The sequence below is a fragment of the Suillus fuscotomentosus genome, assembly GCF_016647785.1.
Source record: "Suillus fuscotomentosus strain FC203 chromosome Unknown F5891scaffold_6, whole genome shotgun sequence".
Lineage (NCBI taxonomy): Eukaryota > Fungi > Basidiomycota > Agaricomycetes > Boletales > Suillaceae > Suillus > Suillus fuscotomentosus.
The window spans coordinates 840,673-857,374 of NW_024539518.1; the positions used below are offsets into that span (position 1 = coordinate 840,673).

Sequence of the window (16,702 nt, forward strand, 5' to 3'; positions counted from 1 at the left end):
TAATCGTGACATTAACTGCATGCAATCTGCATGTTCCTTCACTTTCTTGTGTCTGCTACTATTTCGATAAAGCCGCGCTTTTATTTTGTGTCCTTGCATCCTCATAAAAAGCTTCTTGCATTCACCCTATCCCGCATCGTGGATCTTACTGACAGTCTGTAGCTTAAAATTCGGGCAGTCCATAGCATTTCGGAACAACAATCGCAATCTTTCTGTTCAAAGGTTTTCTGTTGCTTTCAACCTCTGCTGGACGCTCTTGTCGCCGTACCATCTCTTTCTGTAGAAAATCACGCCTTGATCTTCAACTCTTTATACTTTTTGCCATAGTCTTCCATAACGGATCTCCCAGGAACTTTGCTGTCAGCGGCTGCTCACTAGTTCCGAAGCACATTTCCTTGATCAATGATGTCCCCTCATGATACGCGGGACCCAAATGTTCAGATGGACACTAGCTGCCTTCAATCACCTTCCAATACCCTTTCTTTGGGTTACCCAGCTCTCGTTCCTCAACGCCCTGAGGATCCTCTCATACAAAATACCATGTCTCATACTCCGCGTGACGCTATTTCCATCTTCCAACGACGGGGCGACCCTAACGCTCTCCAACTCTCTCTTGCAGATACCTCTCCTTCCACTGGAGTGCATTCAATGGATGTACTTGATACGCCTAGCTCATCGCGTGCACCAGCGCCCGGCTTTATTTCTAATTTTCCTTGTCGAAATTTCTCATACGGCTCGATGTCGCGAATGGATAGTCATCTTTCCCTTCACTCCCCACAAAGCCCGACCTCGGGCTCCAGCGGTCCTTCATCCGCCGTTCATGGCGTGTCATCTGCATATACCATGAATACCTCGTCTATCATGGTCAATGGACAGTCTATGATTCAATCTGTGCATGCCGGGGCATTGGATTCTTCTGGGTCTCCGGGGGCTTTGGGCAGTTCAGCTTCTGAGCTGGCGTTTCCCCCTTTAAGCAATAGCTCATCAAAGCCGACACAAGACTCAGGTTTTATCTTCCCGCCCCCAGATGTACCTGATTTGTTCACTGGGCGCGACAGCTCGCCAGAGACACCCGGCGACTCGCACCTACTGGTCGTCGGAGACATACTCAAAACGTAAGTTCTCGTATCTTTTGCTTCAAGACCAAGAATAATTATGTTTGGGTAAATGCGCAGTATTGCGCACACCGCGCAATCAGCAAGTACAGCATGTTCTCGCGGTCAGGGTCTTGAGGCCAACGTCAGAATTGATGAGCTCAAGAAGACTATTACACTGGTCTCTGAGCTTATTGCTGCCACAAAAATTGCGGATACTCCAGCCATATCACGACATCCTTCGCCTCGACGCTTCTCTTTGCTGGGTGCAAATTCCAATGTTTCCCCATCGACACATAGCGCAGTCTCTTTAACGCAAGAGCAATTGGCGTCGGGCATGCACTTTTCCTCTGCAACAGACTTAGGTACTATGGATGGTCAAAGTAATGGTGATCTTGCAGACATGTCTCGGAAACGGTGTGCTTCATCAATGGCCGGCGACCGTGTTATCAAGGCGCCAAAGCGTGAGCCGCAAGAGGACACGCCACTTCATATTATCCCTCCGCCAGTGTCTAGCCAACAACCTTTCTCTTCTGCTGTTGCGGCCTCTATGACTGACATACGATCTGCGGCTTCATATGTTCCTGCAAATGCGCCTGCAGATTCAGCTTCCCGACCAACAAGCTCCGCTGGTCAACCTCCCATTTCAGGATATGGTTTGATTTCACATCAACCGCCCACCTCATCCATGGGCTTTTCGATACCCGTATCTTCAGCACCGCCTCCCTCATCTACGGAATTCATTTCAACGTCACCGCTATCGACAACCATACCTCATTCTACTCATTTCCCCCCTCCCCCCACCGTCCGGACCTCGTGGTCGGACAGTGCTACCACATTACCTCATCGCAGCCATCAACATTCACTTTCGGGAAGTTCCCTCAACGCCGGCATCAATTTTCATTCGATACCCAGCAATGGCTCGTCTCTCGGACCACTCCCATTTTCAACAACCGGAGCATTCCCTTCATCATCTTCACAGCCACGTTCTCTCACGAATACCGGCTCGGGCATTACCCCGCCGATCGGCAGAGTTTCTAGATCCGGCTCATTCACGACTAACAATGTAAATCCATTGGCGTTCGGAATATCCGAGGTAACTTCCTCCAATGCCCTTGATTTTTTGAATTCAGCACCTACGGCACAATCGCTTGGGTCGCATAGTCCAACTTCATCCCTTGAAGGAGAGCATGATGAGTCCGATGTCTCACATAGCCCGCCTGAATCCTCAGGATTGAGGACTATTTCTCATCATTCAAGTTCATCTCGCACTGTCACGGGACATGACGTTCGTTCAGGTTCTCTTGTTACACGACAATCTACAGAGAATTTGTCTCCGACATCAACGCAAGGGCACAGCAATGAAGTTCCGCAAGAGTATCGCGCGGAAGTCGACCGTATCTTCTTCGAGTTCTTGAACAGTATCTGTTCAAATTGTGAGTATTTCCTCCGATGATTTCTACTATTGATAACCTCTTTTCCTGTAGTGGATGCCACCGATGCAAAAGGGGAGCCGATACATCAAACACTAATGGCAAAGAAAATGCAACGTCTAGATGAGTCACCTGATTTTCGACCATTTAAATTCCGGATACAGGCTTTCACAAATGCATTTTTGGAAGAGGTGGGTAATCTTTGGAGACACGAGGCGATCGATGAGATATTGACGCCCCTGCAGCTGGCCAAACAAGGCTACCCAGAAGAGAAAATTCCTATGAAGAAGGCTAGCCCATGAAATCGATCATCTGATGATAACTTGACTGAACTTTGATTTCGTGCAGATCCGCAACTATCTGTGGAACCAACCGTATATCTCGCGCTTCAACGAGGATGGTAAAAAGACCAAGTCTAAGGGTAATCATATTTGGAACATAGATGCAAAGAAGAGCCCTCATGATGGCACTTGGACTTTTCGCCCTTTTCATCGGAAAGTGGCTGGCTCGCCGCCTGGTGTTGCTTACGTTGGCCTTCGGTGGTCTTGGGCACCTCGTATATGGGATCCACAGGCATCGCGATCGAACTTGATAGTTACGTACACTTCGCCGTCCCTCCCATCCTGGCTATTTTGGGAAGACGATGTGCTGTCAGGAACGCCTCCCCCGGATGCAGAGAGCTGTGACATCACGGTTGTAGCCCGTGTACGTTTCATCTGTGTGGACGTCCATTGTTATCTAATGCTAGCGGCGTAGTATGTTCAAGATGGGCAAGAAGAACTGCTGACGCAGACCTTCCATCTTAATATTGTGCCTGTCTCGAACCTTGACACCTCGTTCTCTGCCTCGCGTCGCGGTTCTATGAATGGGGAGATGCATAAGCCACGTCGGGTGACAAGTGAATCCTCAGTTCCTCAGGCATCTCCCAGGTCAGTGCCAGTCCATATTCGAGGACGTCCACTCTCACGTGTTTCATTCCAGGCCGTTGAGGTCCCAGCCATCGTCTGGTCTGGTGTCACCAGTTGCCACGCGTGATGCGCAAGTGATTCAGGTGCTGACGTCAGCTGCTCAGCGTGTCGCTCAAGAAGCTCAGTCTCAAATAATCTCTTCCGCGACACCAGGCGAGCCCGGCCCTGAGCTGCAGGCCCTCGCGAAGCAACAGCATGTGTTGACAATTACCGCACAAGCGTTCGACCAAGAAGTGACTGGTCAACAACGGTCGGAGATCGGCCCACAGGCAACTACTGTGTTAGCAGCAGCGGCACAACAGGTCGTATTCCAGGCTGCACGCCAAGTAGTTGCGGATCGCTCTGCTGCTGTTGCGAATCAGATCTCCGCGGGTTTCACTCCCCCACCTGATGCTGCTACACAGGTGACTGTTAACGAAGTGTCGGTCGCTACGCAATCAGCCGTTGCACAGGCTGTCGAAATCACTGGACCGTTATCCAACGAGGTTGACGTCCTGATGACTGCAAGTTCCTTGTTGCAACAGCAGATTAGAGCTCCAGTAAGTCCACTTTCAGCGATGCTCGATTCCGCTCAACGATCAATGCCCATGAACTCTCTGCACTCCCACTCTGCCGGGACACTACCTCCAGCCGCATCATATCCAGCAACCATGACCACTCAATCTAGTGTTGGTGTCGTTCATTATCCATCTGCTATGTCTTCTGGTAGTTTGTCAGACTTTGGCCGACTATCATGATGTTCCACAATTCTTTGCATATCTTCTTTAGGGCTTCAGGACTCATTATGTGCCCGTTGGGTTATCTGCTTATCTCACTTTCTTCATCAACACCTATAGAAATCCTGCACGGCATTCAATCATTATCGTGACTCAAGAGTGTAAAAGAGGGTCGATTAAGCATTATCTGTACTTCTATATGATACCGAGAAATCGCATTCCTCAAAGCTTCAGATCAGATCTGGGGGTACTCATGGTCAGACTGCGGCTCCCCTTCAGAGCTTACAGTAACGTCTGCAACGATATTTGGATGTGACGAAGCCAAGAGGGTACCACCAAAACCTCGCTCTTCCTTGCGCCTTTTCTTCGCACGATTAACGTCATCTGTTATTGCATTCTCGTCATCTTCTGCCTCTTCCCGAAGATCAAGGACATCGTTTATGAGAAGCCCAAGAGTTGCGACAGTGACCGAATTATCATCCAGTTCCTGGCCACAGTAAGACAATCGTTGACAGATTGTTGGGATCTTGAGCGCTTCATATAGCTGTGACGAAAGTCAAGGAACAATCAACACACAAGACAGGCACTGACCATCACTTTGATGTCCTTCACCGTGGTCGACTTGGAGACAGTGATCCGTTTCTTTTCTACACCATCCTTGGATTCACGTATGCGCTTTGACTGCCGCGTACCGAAGGTCCTATTAGATCCATATGTCATTTGAGGATGCTGACCATTCTCCTCGGATTTATGGTTTTTGTTCTCTTGCGTCACAACATCCTTGGATGCGTTTTTCCCACTCAACAGCCGAACAGTGATCTCAGCAACATCATAGTTAGACCGCCTGCGTGGGGTATCTGTATTGAAATAACAGGAGTTGAAATAGTCAAGAGTGCCCACCTCTTTGAACGACAGTCACGACACACGGGAACATCGTGCTCGAACTTGGTGTCAAATACGTTCGGTGGGTTTTCGACAAGTTTCTTCTCCAGTGTGATGGGGGAGCTGCATGGATACCTATAATCGGAACAATCAAAAAGACATATCGTGAGGTCCAGGTACGACACACAAATCTGCTAACAGCATCCACTCTGTCATTTGTACAACCGCAATAGACGTGTCCCAATCGTTTGGACAATTAGGATCGAAAAGAAGGTGCCCATGCTCACACAGGAATTGTGAATTATTGACACCTTCGGGACGAGGTCCATCTGTTGGCCGAGTGACCCACTTTCTCCACAAACGCACGAAGTGTGCAGGCAGGATAGCACACGGGACATTCTCGAGGAGCAGAGTGTTTCCTGTTAGGGCGTTGTCATGCATGTGACGTAGCCGTGCCTGGACCGTGTGAGCCGCCGAGCTCGTCAAGCCCACTTTCAACACACCTTCTCGTCTTCAGCTTTCCTCCGTAGCTCACGCTTGTCTTCCCTGGACATATTTATGGTTGCCTCACAAACAGCGCAGAGCTCTTCCTGAGTTGAGCGTGGTACCCATTGAGGGAACAAGCCTTTAATTATGTCACCAGCCTTATGACCATGTTTAGCGATGTTATCTGCCCACGAGATAAATAGAACAGGACTACCTGAGTGGATATGCTCTTTCGTGCTGTTGACACCAGCGACAGTTGACCATGTTCACACACAACGTGAGCGAGATACTCTGGGGCATCGGGTGATGCATCTCCTTGCAGCGGTGTGTGCATTTTGGGCTTCTGCAATCGCCAGTCTGTGAATGTAATCAGTAATGTACTACACACTACCATAGGACAACGAGTACCTTTGAGCCAATTCTTGGATATCCAGTAACCCGGTTGATCAGGGGTTTCATCACAGACCGCATCGAACTGTGCTACCAGTCGAGGATGTTCGACTTGATATAGTTTTTCTATTTGGGTAATGAAGTAAAATCACGGAAAAATGAGGCTTGAACTTGCCTATGAATGATTCCCTGACACATGTCTCACAAACGTCATGCACCTGGCATACCGGAGAAATTTCAGACTCGCTAAACTCAGCGAGCTTCTTATACGCGCTCTAAAATTTGGATTTAGTACTACTACGCAAGGGATTGCTTGATGTACTTACAGCGGAGACACGCTTCATATTGTTGGCTCTTTGAGGATCCATAAAGTCGTGGTAGCAAAGGATGTCTGAACTTGACGAAATCTCGGGTGTGGTCTCTGGTTCCTCTCCGCTCCTAGGTTTGGTTTTTGGCTTTGCAAGAGGTTTAGACAACCATCGTTCGAGAGCATGACGGCTTATGATGACGGAGTCCTAGGACAGCAATCGTAAACAAGTGAACACATAGAATGGAGGAAATCAAGCACCTCATCCATAGAATTGACGCTCCAAGAGGAATAGATGGCTTTCATCTTCCTGAGCAACTCATCAAAATGTTCCTTTGCTTCTTTTTCCCTAAAACACATGATAAAAAGGAATCATTTCAAGTATCAAACTGGCTTGCCTCTTTGCATATGCGTCACAGGCCATGTCATGGGCTGCATTCAGACTATTTACAACCTCCTGAGCGCGTGGGGGAGGGAAAAAACTTCCACCATCAATCGTCATGGCTCCATGCTCGGATCCTTGGCTAGCAATAGTCATTGGCCAGTTGGCGTTGTCTGGGGATGGGACATCCTTGCGAACATAAATAAGCATGTAGACGTCTTTCGATAAAAAGATATCCCTGGACGTTTTGAAAAACAAGGATGAAATCAGCGATACTTCAGCAACAAGGGTATGCAGTACTCAAGACCGTGCTGTTTTGCCTCAGGGATCTTAGGTTCCGTGGGTGGTGATGAAACTCTACCAATCATGGTTCAAAAAGACCTTGCCAGTAAATCTCTCAGTGAACTTACTCGACAACGTCATCGTCGCTATCATCGATCCGCCGCCTTTTCTTTGCGGGACGTCCACGAGAATTTCCAGTACTTCCCCTGCCGCAATCGATTAGTTCACTTTTCCAATAACTTGGCCATATATACTTCTTGGGGTTCCCATTCAGAACGTCAATTATATCGCGACCAGTGTATCTCCTTTCTCCGAGTGAATCAATCTTTGTGACATTTTCGTCGTCAAACTGAAACCATGTATTCGATCTGTGCCATCTTCAATACGTCATACGAACACTTGTCGGGTCACTCACGCGGTATCCAGGACTTGAGCCTCATAGTGGCCGTGATATGCACTCGGTCCCTTGTGTAATAGAACACCTCTGAGCTCATAGATGTCCTTTCTGGCACTCTTGTCGCTACTCGCTGCTTTTCGGGCGGCAGCAGAACCTACAAATTGGTCCATGTCAAGTGTCGTTGGGAACAGAAGATTGTGCTTAGACTTCTTGCGCTCCATAGAGGCAAAGTCGTAAACAAATCGTAAGAGGGAGAAATGAAGTACAGGAGGAAGGTTTCGCAACTCAGTATACCGTGTGGCATCCTGGAGCGACTCGCATTTCGAACACAGGTACCTGGTAAGCACGCTTGAGTGACCTGTTCGAATAGAAAATCTACATCTCCACGAACTTGTTGTCACCAGTGAGTTTCTCGTCCTGTAGAAGAGCAGCGATACGGTCCTCCAGCCGAGCGTTGTTCTGAGCAAAGGCTGCATTAGCCTACCAGAGTGAGTATGTGAATGGTATCAATAACCTCGATATTTATTTCAAGTTCAAGGAAGTCCGTAGATCGCTCAGATTTATTGTGGCAATTACCGCAGATTGTGCCGTATACTTGCTCCCCTTGAAACTTTAGCAGCATAAATTGATCGGCACGTCAGGCGAGGAGAGGATCTACCTGATTAGATACAAGTGATCTTAAAGATGGTGATGACTGTTTCTGGAATTCAGCATCGAGGTGAGACATAAAAAGCTTTGAGAACCTGCTTAATTCATGAGGAAATGATTCAAAATCGACTAACAACGACTGACTCTTGTGCATCTTGCTGTTCTGAGGTTGAAAGCTTTAAGCTTTCAGCAAGTTTTTCGGGATTGAAGACGTTTTGGGTGCATTCCTGCAATGCAGTAAACGTCACTTGTAACTGAAATATAGGCGAATCCTAGGCGCAAGTTTGATTTATATGCACTCATTTATCATCTGCTCACCAACCTCAAATACATCTTCCTTATCTTGTGATGGCTGACACATATAGACACCATTGCGAAAAGCTAGGTCTCTAAACCATACCTTGGCGCTTGTTCTAATCAGTTCGAGATGATGAGGCGAAAAGATACCTACTTGAATGAAAGCATTCGCATAGCACGTCGCACCAAGGTTCTGAATTGCATGTATGAGTATGACTCGTTGCACGATCTCAGAGAGCACGATATTTTGTTCTACCTTTAAGCCAACAGGAAGTTCGGGATCTCGGGCGTTGAGCACTGGGTTGAACCCTAGGTCAGATGCCTTCAGGAATAGATCCCTGACTTTGTCTAGGTTCACAACGTGTATGTTAAATTTGCGCCGTAGAAAGTCGCGTTGGTAGTTTGTAGACTCGCCTTCGTCTTTCCATGTCTCTTGTCCGAGGTAATTCAAACAATTAGGGTTGTTCTTGCACAACTTCTTACTGCATGGTGGTGGTGTATCATCCGAGACAACAATGATGTCGTTTCCCGGCTCGCCATCTGCGGGTTCACGCTTGGGAGTAGGGCTGTTCTGCTTCTCTGACTTGTGTGCGTACTTGTTGGCACAAAACGGGTTGTTACTCCTCCGAGAGAGACCACACGACATAAGACGATGTTCCAAGGTGACCTGAGAGGGATGGGTGACCTCCGTACCAACCCAACCCCATGGATCGCTGCCAGGCAATTTGCCTCGTTTAAGTGGTTCCCCTGCAGCTAGTCCCTTAGGAGCCGGCGACGAACGATGTTTGCGCTTCGCAGGCATGACCGGTCGATGGAAGCTGAAGAACGGATTCGGCTATAAAGATGATGGAGGGAGGAGAAAGAAACGTGGACGAGTTGAACCCGGAGACAGGGAGCAACTTGACTTCCATAAACTCAAATATTAATCTGGTTCCGCCGAAGGTTCCGCGCAAACAAACTCGACGACGTTACGTAACTGGTGCTCTTTGCTTGAAACCACAGATCATCGACATGTTCTCTATGTTCTGACTTGCATAAAAGTGTCTCATCTTCACGCGTCTCCAGGATACTTGTAACCAGTCATCACCATAAACCCATGGACAGAATACGAGGTTTCCTAAAGCGCCCCAGGAGGCCAGACGCGAATATCGCAAGACTTCGACGGCGAAGACAGGCAGCTGCCTATATCCATCGTAATTTAACAAAATTGACGTCAGTGGAGTCTCTATTGTTCGCTCTCTCGCTGAATTTGCGTAGGACTGCCTTGTTTGTTATTGGATATGCGTGGATGCTGCTTATCCCTATACCAATGCTCTCCCAAGGAACATACATAGACGAGAATGCGCTCCAGCCTGCGCAAGTACGTGTGCATATTGCTTGCTTGCTACATGATCTAATGGAGCCACAGGTTAATACATATTGGAACTGGGGCGATGTTCACACAGCAGACTTGCAACTGTACCAACTGGATGGTATTCAAGAACGAAATCTCACCAGTGAACAGTATGTCGTTCTCCTCTTTGGTCATTCAACCGCCCTGACTCATGTTATCGACAGAAGAGCGGAATTCTTCAGGACTGAATTCAGTAAACTTGGCCTTGCTGCTTCCATACAAAATTATACTTTCAGTACCAGTAAAGGAGTGAGTTTTTTTTGTTTAGCAGCCAGTTTGTTATAAACATTTGCCAGACCGTCTCAGGCAATAATGCGTATGCCGTAATGTCGTCGCCTCGAGCCGCTGGAACAGAAGCGATAGTAATTAGTGCATCATGGTTAAGCAGGGCAGGGCGCGGCACACTGAATTTGCGTGGGACATCTACCGTATTATCTCTCGCTGCATTCTTAAAAGGTAGGGTTATTGAGTGGCTTTCAAATTTCTGATATACAACACGCTTGGCAGATTATTCCTTATGGGCGAAAGATATCATCTTTATCATCAGCGACGACTACCTCCACGGAATGCATGCATGGCTGAATGCATACCATGGCACAATACCGTCGAGTATGTCGTTTTGCATCTGCAGTATCAACTTAGCCTTCATTCTCTTGTCCACTGCCACTACTAGATCTTCGTACAGATCCTCTTGAGCATACCTCGGGGGTCATTTGGACTGCTTTGAATATTGACTACAGCAGTCATTCTTTTTCGCACCTTGGTGTCTTCCATGGTGGGCAACACACCTACCATCTCATTTTCTGACTACTCAAGAATGCCTACAGAGGGCTTGAACGGACGTCTCCCAAATCAGGACCTCATCAATTCTTTCCGACTAATCTCACATTATACAGGTGGCGTCCCAATGACAGTGTACGATCACCTGGAGTATTCAGATTCTGTCGATCAATTGCCAGAGCAGAACCTCTTTCCGCCATGGGTTCCGCCTTTTATTAAGCAGAGTCCACAACTTCAGCAATATGGGTATCGCGTTCGGAATGTAGTCCGACACATCGGCTACCAGGCTCGCGGCATGTGCAGCGGGGTGCATGGCCTGATGCATCAGTAATTTTGTTGTTCTTAGAAGCTTGTATGAGGATACTGACTTGATTCAGATTCCGTATCGATGCTATCACCTTGTTTGCCGTTCCAGCAGACGGACCGCATGGGTTCCATGCACTAGGAAGGTGAGTCATTCTAAATTATCTCACTCCCAACTACAGCAACGCCCATTAGAATCGTCGAGTCTACCCTTAGAACAATGAATAACCTTTTAGAGCGTTTACACGCTTCCTTCTTCTTTTATATCTTAACCAGCCCCGGGACGTTCATGAAGATCGGCATGTTTCTCCCAAGCACCATCCTCGTCAGCGTGGCCATGTTATTCAGAGGGCTTGGCGAGTGGGTGACTGCGGGGTGGGTTTGCGAAATATCTGAGGCCTCTCTGAAAGGCAACGAGACTGAGAAGTCCAGTCCTGCGAAAGGCACATGGAGAAATAGGCGACGACCCATGCTGTCTGCGCTTATCGTTGTGGTGACTACTCATGTTTTAGGAGTTCTCGTATTCAACCTAGTTTGCAGTCGATGGTTCGCCGAGTACCCTTCGGTTAGTTGTTTGACTACCTGTCGGTACTATACACTGACCCCACCCGTCCTATAGTTTCTTGCGCCAGTTATCTTTACCACCGTGTCTGTGATACCTCCAGTCCTCCTTCCGCTACTTTCGACAAACGCCCCGGAAGCAGCTCCAACTTCGATGCTCCTGAAATCGTCGAATCTATGCCTAGCATCAACAGTGATATCTATCACGTCTCTACTAAACTTTTCCCTCGCTGCCATGCTTGTTACAACTATGGGTATCCCTCTGGCGACGTCGTGTACATCCTCAAGTACAACGACCTCTCGTTTGCGATATGCTGGCTACTGTGTGCTAGCATGGGGTTGGTTAATGTTGGTACCTGAAGAGGTTGAAAGCGCGATCTGGAACTGGGAGGTGCTGGGTGTATGGTTTGCGCCGTTCATATGTATTGTGTACGCCCCGCTCGTTATGCAAGCTGCTATTGTATGTCTACAAGGGTCATAGATCAATGGCAGCGTAGCCTAATGTCACATTACAATGTACAGGCGATAGTGTTAAAATGCAAAGCACGGCGCAATGAGTGTGTAGTACCGCATTAACCGATGTCCATTGCAGCGTGATCGTCGGACCCAAACAGATCTCCCATTGTTTGATCTACTTCTTCCTGAGTAGCTCCCTCTGGGTCTGTGTCCGGATCTTCTGGTGCGATACCCTCCCTCTTCCGCCGTTGTCTTTCTTTCATCTCGTCTCTCTGGGCAATCTTCATCTCGAGGTCAGCTGATAACTTGCGTAGTGCATCCTCAAATCGTTTCTACAAGTAACATGAGAATTAGAACATGAAGACAGTGTAGAAACAAATACCTTGATCAAAGGATTTGCGGAGCTGGCAATTTCAGTTTGTTTCTTCAACACGGCAGCTTCGAGGTCCCTGATTTCTTCATTCAACAGTTTCCTCTCCTGCGCTTCCTCGTCATCGTCGTCCTCATCCTCATCCTCACTTTCATCCTCTTCGTCATCCTCCTCATCATCACCCTCACCCTCCTCATCTTCATCACCGAGGGCAAGATCTAGCTCTGCGGCGAGGTCTTCGTCAATGTCGCCTTCGCCTTCATCTTCATCTGCTTCCTCAGCTTCCCCCTCATCTCCCCCGAAGTCTGGTCCTGGAGTAGGAGCATCGCCTGCCTCGGAGCCAACGACACCGGGTGTAGGTGCATCCATGGGCTCATCTCGTTCAATAAATTCTGAGTCGGAAAGATCCGGGTTAACATTTTCCAGAACATCTAGCAGCAAGACATTTCAAAACAGACCCAACTCCAAAGGATGATGATGATACCATATTTGACCTCTGAAGCAAGTTCATCCGTGGCCAACAACCGCTCGACCGCCTCCTCAACACTTTCAATAGTCTACTTGGCAGCATCGGAATTACGCGTATTAATATGACTATACGGGGGACGTACCCTCTTGTTAACCCTCTTTCGAAATCGCCGTTTGCGAACTTGGTGCAAAGGCGGCGTGATACCGTGCGGCCAGATAAACTCATCGACGTTTACATTACGAGTTGTTGTAAACGACTCCTCATTGGGAATGCGGTTTTCAACCACAAGCATCTGCAGGCACGTAAGTGGAAGATACGACAGAACAAGCGAGACAAGTAACCTGACATATGTCTGCTACTTTGAACATTTGCTTGTTGTCCAAAGTCTTCTGCGCTTCGATGATACACGGAAGATCGACAAGCTTGAAGGAATACAAGGTATTTCCAATATGGAAGACTCCTCGGCGGGAGTCTAGGTAAAGTTCGAGCAACCCGACCACTGCAGGAGAGGGAGGCCACTCGCCTTTGAATTTAAACCATACATCATTCCCGACTTCTCTGGAGGAAACCATCTTGCGTAACTTTTCACAGTCCTCCCCAGGCGGCATACGGATAATGAATTGTTCTTCAAATGCAAGGTCCTCATCATCTGAGTCTAACTCCCGATCATATGAGCCCAGGAATGACATTCCGGGAGCCTGCGCAGCTGCTTTATCGCTGAGCTTGAGTTTTAGCTTTGGCTGGGGTCGATTCTTTGCCAACGAGGAGCGCGTCGTTCGCTCGGAAGGCTCGGGGGTGCCCCTTAGACGAAGGGTTGTAGCCAATGCATGTTCCGCTGCGGCACGAAGGGGCCGTGTTCTCTGCGGTTGAGTTGGAGGGGTCGGCTTAGCGCCATTGACGGTAGAAGGGCCTGCTTGTTGTTCGTCAATATCGTCTACAACTATAAGGTCGTCATCCATGATGTGGTTGATGGTTACTCAAAGTTGGCCGAGCCAAAGCGCTTAGCGCGCTCAAACAAGTCAAATGTGAACTCCAAATATCATTTCGGTCACACCAGACGTGACGGTCACAGTGTATACTCGATGCACAAGAATCTTACTTTCGTCGACGATGGCGACGACGAGCAAACAGTATAAAGCCATCGGAGAGGATCTTTGGAAAAGTCGTACAGATAAAATCGTGAGGTTTGGACTTTGTGTCGTGCCTTTGGGTCAATCAGGCCCCAACTAACCCCCAAAACAGAATTCAGAGTTGTTTTCTCTTACATATGGCGCCCTCGTCGTTCAGTTGATCCAAGACTATGAAGATTATGCCGAAGTGAACAAGCAACTCGAGAAAATGGGATATAACATTGGAACACGATTAATCGAGGACTTCCTTGCAAGGAGCTCTTTAGGTCGCTGCTCTGACTTCCGGGAAGTGGGCGAGGTGGCGGCAAAGGTGTGCGCTTATCACCACTCCCCTGAGCTGACGTTCTCAGAGGACCTCATTTGAAGGTCGGGTTTAAATCCTTCCTAAACATCACACCAACAGTCACGCACTCTGGTGCTCCACCACCTTCCGCCCGCCCGACCAGTACAGTTCAACAATCAGGAGTTCCTGGCTCGTCTTTCATCCTGACCCTGGATGAGAATCCCTTGGCTGAATTTGTCGAACTCCCTGACGAAGCTTTGGAAGGAGGGCTATGGTTTAGTAACGTGCTGTGTGGTGTTCTTAGAGGAGCACTTGAGATGGTAAGTTCACAAACTAAAATAATCGGCGCAACTATGTATCACACCCATTTCAAAGGTCCAGATGCAGGTGCAGGCAGAGTTTTTGTCTGATGTACTTCGCGGTGACGAGAGCACGGAGATTCGAGTGACATTGCTGAAGTACCTGGAAGAAGAAGTGCCAGTCGGAGACGACTAGATAAGCCACCTTGGATGTACTCAGGAATAGTGTATTATCTTCTACATGGAAGACAAATTTGGGACAAGCGCGGTGTCCGGCGAACTTCCGAGGATATATAAACAGACATAATGAACACCCTCAGCCACGACGATCGACCCTGTTGAGTTTCTTCGCGGTCCGCGCGTTGTTTTGGGTATTCTGGCCGCGGACAGGTAAACCCATGGCATGCCTCTTGCCAACGTAACTGCCTATCATGCGCTGGTGCGCAATGTTATCCTTGACTACTCTCCTTGCTTCGCTCTCGATCTTGATGTTTCTCAGTGGATCTGCCCATGCCCTCTGTGAGAGCTTCTTCATCTCCTCCTTCAGGACTGCGAGTGGGGTGGAGGCCGGGGGAGGTTTATAGGACGACGTGGCTAATGGAAAGCGAGGAATAGGTATTGAAGTAGATGGAGAGGAAAGGAACGCGGCAAGTTCTGTGATTTGATGGGGTGTTAGACTTCGGACTTTGCACTTGTCGTGAATTTGAAGACGTGCACAAAGTCGATGTGCAGTTTTATGGCCAATGCCATAGAATGCAGTCAAGGCAAACTAACTTGACAGTGAGTAAAACTTTCGGAGAAAAATAGCTATAGCGCACCCTTGCATATTGGTAGTCTGGGAGTTGCACCCCCAAGACGTGGACCATGGCTCACTCGGAACAATTAGAAGGGAACAGTGAACTTCAAAGCTTGAAGCTTGAAAAGTAATTTCATACTCCGCGACTTCGCGCTTCACACCACACAACCAGAACCTTCATGGCTACTAACAACGCCGAAGGACGTCGCGAGGATGCTTTCATCAAGCAGCGCGCTCAGAATCGTGAAGAATATGAACGCCAAAAACAGACTCTCATCAACGAAACGGAAAAATCCCGTCCATCAGTCAACAAATTTGTCGGTCAAAATGACTCCATGGAAGAAACTCTTAAGAACCAGACTATCGGTCTAGTGAGGTTGGAGGACTTTCAGCAGAGAAGGAAAGAGCTGGAGGAGGCAAAGGCACGCGAAGCTGCTCGCACCAATGAACTCAAGTATGTTGTTTTCAGTGTCCAATGCCATTCTCTCTTGTGCCGTGGCGACCGTGTGGAAAGATGGCTTATATTCCATGGAGGATTTGTTTAGAGACGAAACAAAGAAGGTAAAGAAACGCAAGAAGACAAAAGCTACTTTATCATTTGCCATGGATGACGAAGGCGATGTCGATGGAGACACGTCGTCGCGTCAAAGTCCTGAAGTCCAAACCGGTGAACAACCGTCCAAGCGCGCCAAGTTCCGTAAGAATCCCAATGTCGATACATCGTTCCTCCCGGACCGTGAACGAGAGGAAGCGGAAAGGAAAGAGCGTGAAAGGTTGCGTCAAGAATGGATTCGCAGACAAGAGGAGCTCAAACAGGAAGAAATCGAGATTACTTATTCTTATTGGGATGGGAGTGGTCACAGGAAGTCGGTTGTGGTATGTTCTATATTTATCTGATGCTCGTTCACTCATTCGCAGAATGCTTCAGTGCAAGAAAGGTGATACCATTAGTGCTTTCTTGGAAAAGTGCCGACAGCAGTTCCCGGAATTGCGAGGCGTTAGCGTTGACAATTTGATGTACATCAAGGAGGATCTCATAATACCTCATGTGAGTTTGATTTTCCCTGATGATTATTTATTTCAATGTATTTCGACAGCATCATACGTTCTATGACTTCATCATCAACAAAGCTCGTGGAAAGAGTGGGCCATTGTTTAATTTTGACGTTCATGATGATGTTCGCCTGCTTGCTGATGCAACCAAGGAGAAAGACGAGTCACACGCTGGTAAAGTGGTTGAGAGAAGCTGGTACCAACGGTTCAAACACATCTTTCCGGCCTCTCGATGGGAGGTAAGCAAAGCGTCCTTCCTGGGTCCATATCTTGTTAATCAAGGCATAGATCTACGACCCAGAGAAAGAATACGGAAAGTACACTATCGCTTGATATCTTTACGTTCATACTCTGTGTACACATTACGTTTTGAAGACATGATAAAATTTATGACTATCATTAAAAATATATGCCAGGACCGTGGATTGAACACGGGACCTCCAGAAGGCAGCGCCTATTCATTACTTCAGTCTGTTGCTCTCCCAGCTGAGCTACCCCGGCGATTCACTTGGAGTGAGATTATCCAT

General features: G+C 48.0%; 7 protein-coding genes and 1 non-coding gene across 8 annotated transcripts; 4 read left to right on the top strand and 4 right to left on the bottom strand.

The window, feature by feature from the left end:
* Positions 1 to 14: 14 nt before the first annotated feature.
* Positions 15 to 4,415, top strand: F5891DRAFT_1006873 (uncharacterized protein). Its single transcript, XM_041360445.1, has 9 exons — positions 15 to 556; positions 620 to 1,115; positions 1,176 to 2,530; positions 2,582 to 2,718; positions 2,773 to 2,817; positions 2,876 to 3,232; positions 3,284 to 3,456; positions 3,509 to 4,034; positions 4,126 to 4,415. Exons 1-9 carry the CDS (start codon positions 403 to 405, stop codon positions 4,147 to 4,149), a joined length of 3,267 nt encoding a protein of 1,088 aa, XP_041231438.1. The 5' UTR covers positions 15 to 402; the 3' UTR covers positions 4,150 to 4,415.
* A 31-nt stretch (positions 4,416 to 4,446) lies between these two features.
* F5891DRAFT_1125859 (uncharacterized protein) lies at positions 4,447 to 9,084 on the bottom strand (the record flags this gene model as incomplete). Its single annotated transcript, XM_041364023.1, has 21 exons — positions 4,447 to 4,755; positions 4,803 to 5,055; positions 5,112 to 5,228; positions 5,281 to 5,549; positions 5,597 to 5,737; positions 5,794 to 5,936; positions 5,988 to 6,095; positions 6,145 to 6,244; positions 6,296 to 6,484; positions 6,538 to 6,625; positions 6,675 to 6,896; positions 7,069 to 7,146; positions 7,195 to 7,308; positions 7,356 to 7,673; positions 7,729 to 7,796; positions 7,852 to 7,947; positions 7,996 to 8,080; positions 8,130 to 8,257; positions 8,308 to 8,385; positions 8,539 to 8,630; positions 8,697 to 9,084. 21 exons carry the CDS (start codon positions 9,082 to 9,084, stop codon positions 4,447 to 4,449), a joined length of 3,384 nt encoding a protein of 1,127 aa, XP_041231439.1.
* Positions 9,085 to 9,378: 294 nt separating this feature from the next.
* On the top strand, positions 9,379 to 11,800 carry F5891DRAFT_942947 (Gaa1-like protein; the record flags this gene model as incomplete). The annotated part of the gene is made up of 11 exons (XM_041374451.1): positions 9,379 to 9,494; positions 9,540 to 9,642; positions 9,691 to 9,785; positions 9,840 to 9,924; positions 9,972 to 10,131; positions 10,183 to 10,284; positions 10,349 to 10,450; positions 10,503 to 10,782; positions 10,833 to 10,904; positions 10,954 to 11,323; positions 11,378 to 11,800. The coding sequence occupies 11 exons, from the start codon at positions 9,379 to 9,381 to the stop codon at positions 11,798 to 11,800; spliced, it is 1,908 nt and encodes a 635-aa protein (XP_041231440.1).
* A 45-nt stretch (positions 11,801 to 11,845) lies between these two features.
* On the bottom strand, positions 11,846 to 13,633 carry F5891DRAFT_629755 (TAFII55 protein conserved region-domain-containing protein). Its single transcript, XM_041372552.1, has 5 exons — positions 12,956 to 13,633; positions 12,757 to 12,906; positions 12,630 to 12,702; positions 12,158 to 12,576; positions 11,846 to 12,107 (listed from the first exon to the last, which is right to left on the bottom strand). The coding sequence occupies exons 1-5, from the start codon at positions 13,571 to 13,573 to the stop codon at positions 11,892 to 11,894; spliced, it is 1,476 nt and encodes a 491-aa protein (XP_041231441.1). The 5' UTR covers positions 13,574 to 13,633; the 3' UTR covers positions 11,846 to 11,891.
* Positions 13,634 to 13,724: 91 nt separating this feature from the next.
* F5891DRAFT_943067 (BET3 family protein) lies at positions 13,725 to 14,522 on the top strand (the record flags this gene model as incomplete). The annotated part of the gene is made up of 4 exons (XM_041374459.1): positions 13,725 to 13,793; positions 13,857 to 14,054; positions 14,111 to 14,347; positions 14,403 to 14,522. 4 exons carry the CDS (start codon positions 13,725 to 13,727, stop codon positions 14,520 to 14,522), a joined length of 624 nt encoding a protein of 207 aa, XP_041231442.1.
* Positions 14,523 to 14,642: 120 nt separating this feature from the next.
* Positions 14,643 to 15,192, bottom strand: F5891DRAFT_943338 (mitochondrial 30S ribosomal protein S13; the record flags this gene model as incomplete). The annotated part of the gene is made up of 2 exons (XM_041374475.1): positions 14,643 to 15,095; positions 15,145 to 15,192. 2 exons carry the CDS (start codon positions 15,190 to 15,192, stop codon positions 14,643 to 14,645), a joined length of 501 nt encoding a protein of 166 aa, XP_041231443.1.
* A 79-nt stretch (positions 15,193 to 15,271) lies between these two features.
* F5891DRAFT_1006898 (XAP5, circadian clock regulator-domain-containing protein) lies at positions 15,272 to 16,583 on the top strand. Its single transcript, XM_041360446.1, has 5 exons — positions 15,272 to 15,576; positions 15,668 to 15,998; positions 16,051 to 16,170; positions 16,220 to 16,414; positions 16,464 to 16,583. The coding sequence occupies exons 1-5, from the start codon at positions 15,302 to 15,304 to the stop codon at positions 16,506 to 16,508; spliced, it is 966 nt and encodes a 321-aa protein (XP_041231444.1). The 5' UTR covers positions 15,272 to 15,301; the 3' UTR covers positions 16,509 to 16,583.
* A 2-nt stretch (positions 16,584 to 16,585) lies between these two features.
* Positions 16,586 to 16,676, bottom strand: F5891DRAFT_t29. The gene has a single exon. It is a non-coding gene; the product is annotated as a tRNA-Phe (tRNA).
* Between the last annotated feature and the right edge of the window lie 26 nt (positions 16,677 to 16,702).

Bases quoted from the DNA above. Each gene is read 5' to 3' on its own strand.
- F5891DRAFT_629755 (XM_041372552.1), bottom strand. From the start codon at position 13,573: ATGGATGACGACCTTATAGTTGTAGACGATATTGACGAACAACAAGCA. The intron at 12,907-12,955 runs GTTACTTGTCTC...ACGTGCCTGCAG, and splicing joins AAGTAGCAGACATATGTCAG to ATGCTTGTGGTTGAAAACCG. The intron at 12,703-12,756 runs GTACGTCCCCCG...GCTGCCAAGTAG, and splicing joins GAAAGAGGGTTAACAAGAGG to ACTATTGAAAGTGTTGAGGA.
- F5891DRAFT_1006898 (XM_041360446.1), top strand. From the start codon at position 15,302: ATGGCTACTAACAACGCCGAAGGACGTCGCGAGGATGCTTTCATCAAG. The intron at 15,999-16,050 runs GTATGTTCTATA...AGAATGCTTCAG, and splicing joins GTCACAGGAAGTCGGTTGTG to TGCAAGAAAGGTGATACCAT. The intron at 16,415-16,463 runs GTAAGCAAAGCG...ATCAAGGCATAG, and splicing joins TTCCGGCCTCTCGATGGGAG to ATCTACGACCCAGAGAAAGA.
- F5891DRAFT_1006873 (XM_041360445.1), top strand. From the start codon at position 403: ATGATGTCCCCTCATGATACGCGGGACCCAAATGTTCAGATGGACACT. The intron at 1,116-1,175 runs GTAAGTTCTCGT...GTAAATGCGCAG, and splicing joins GTCGGAGACATACTCAAAAC to TATTGCGCACACCGCGCAAT. The intron at 2,818-2,875 runs GCTAGCCCATGA...GATTTCGTGCAG, and splicing joins AGAAAATTCCTATGAAGAAG to ATCCGCAACTATCTGTGGAA.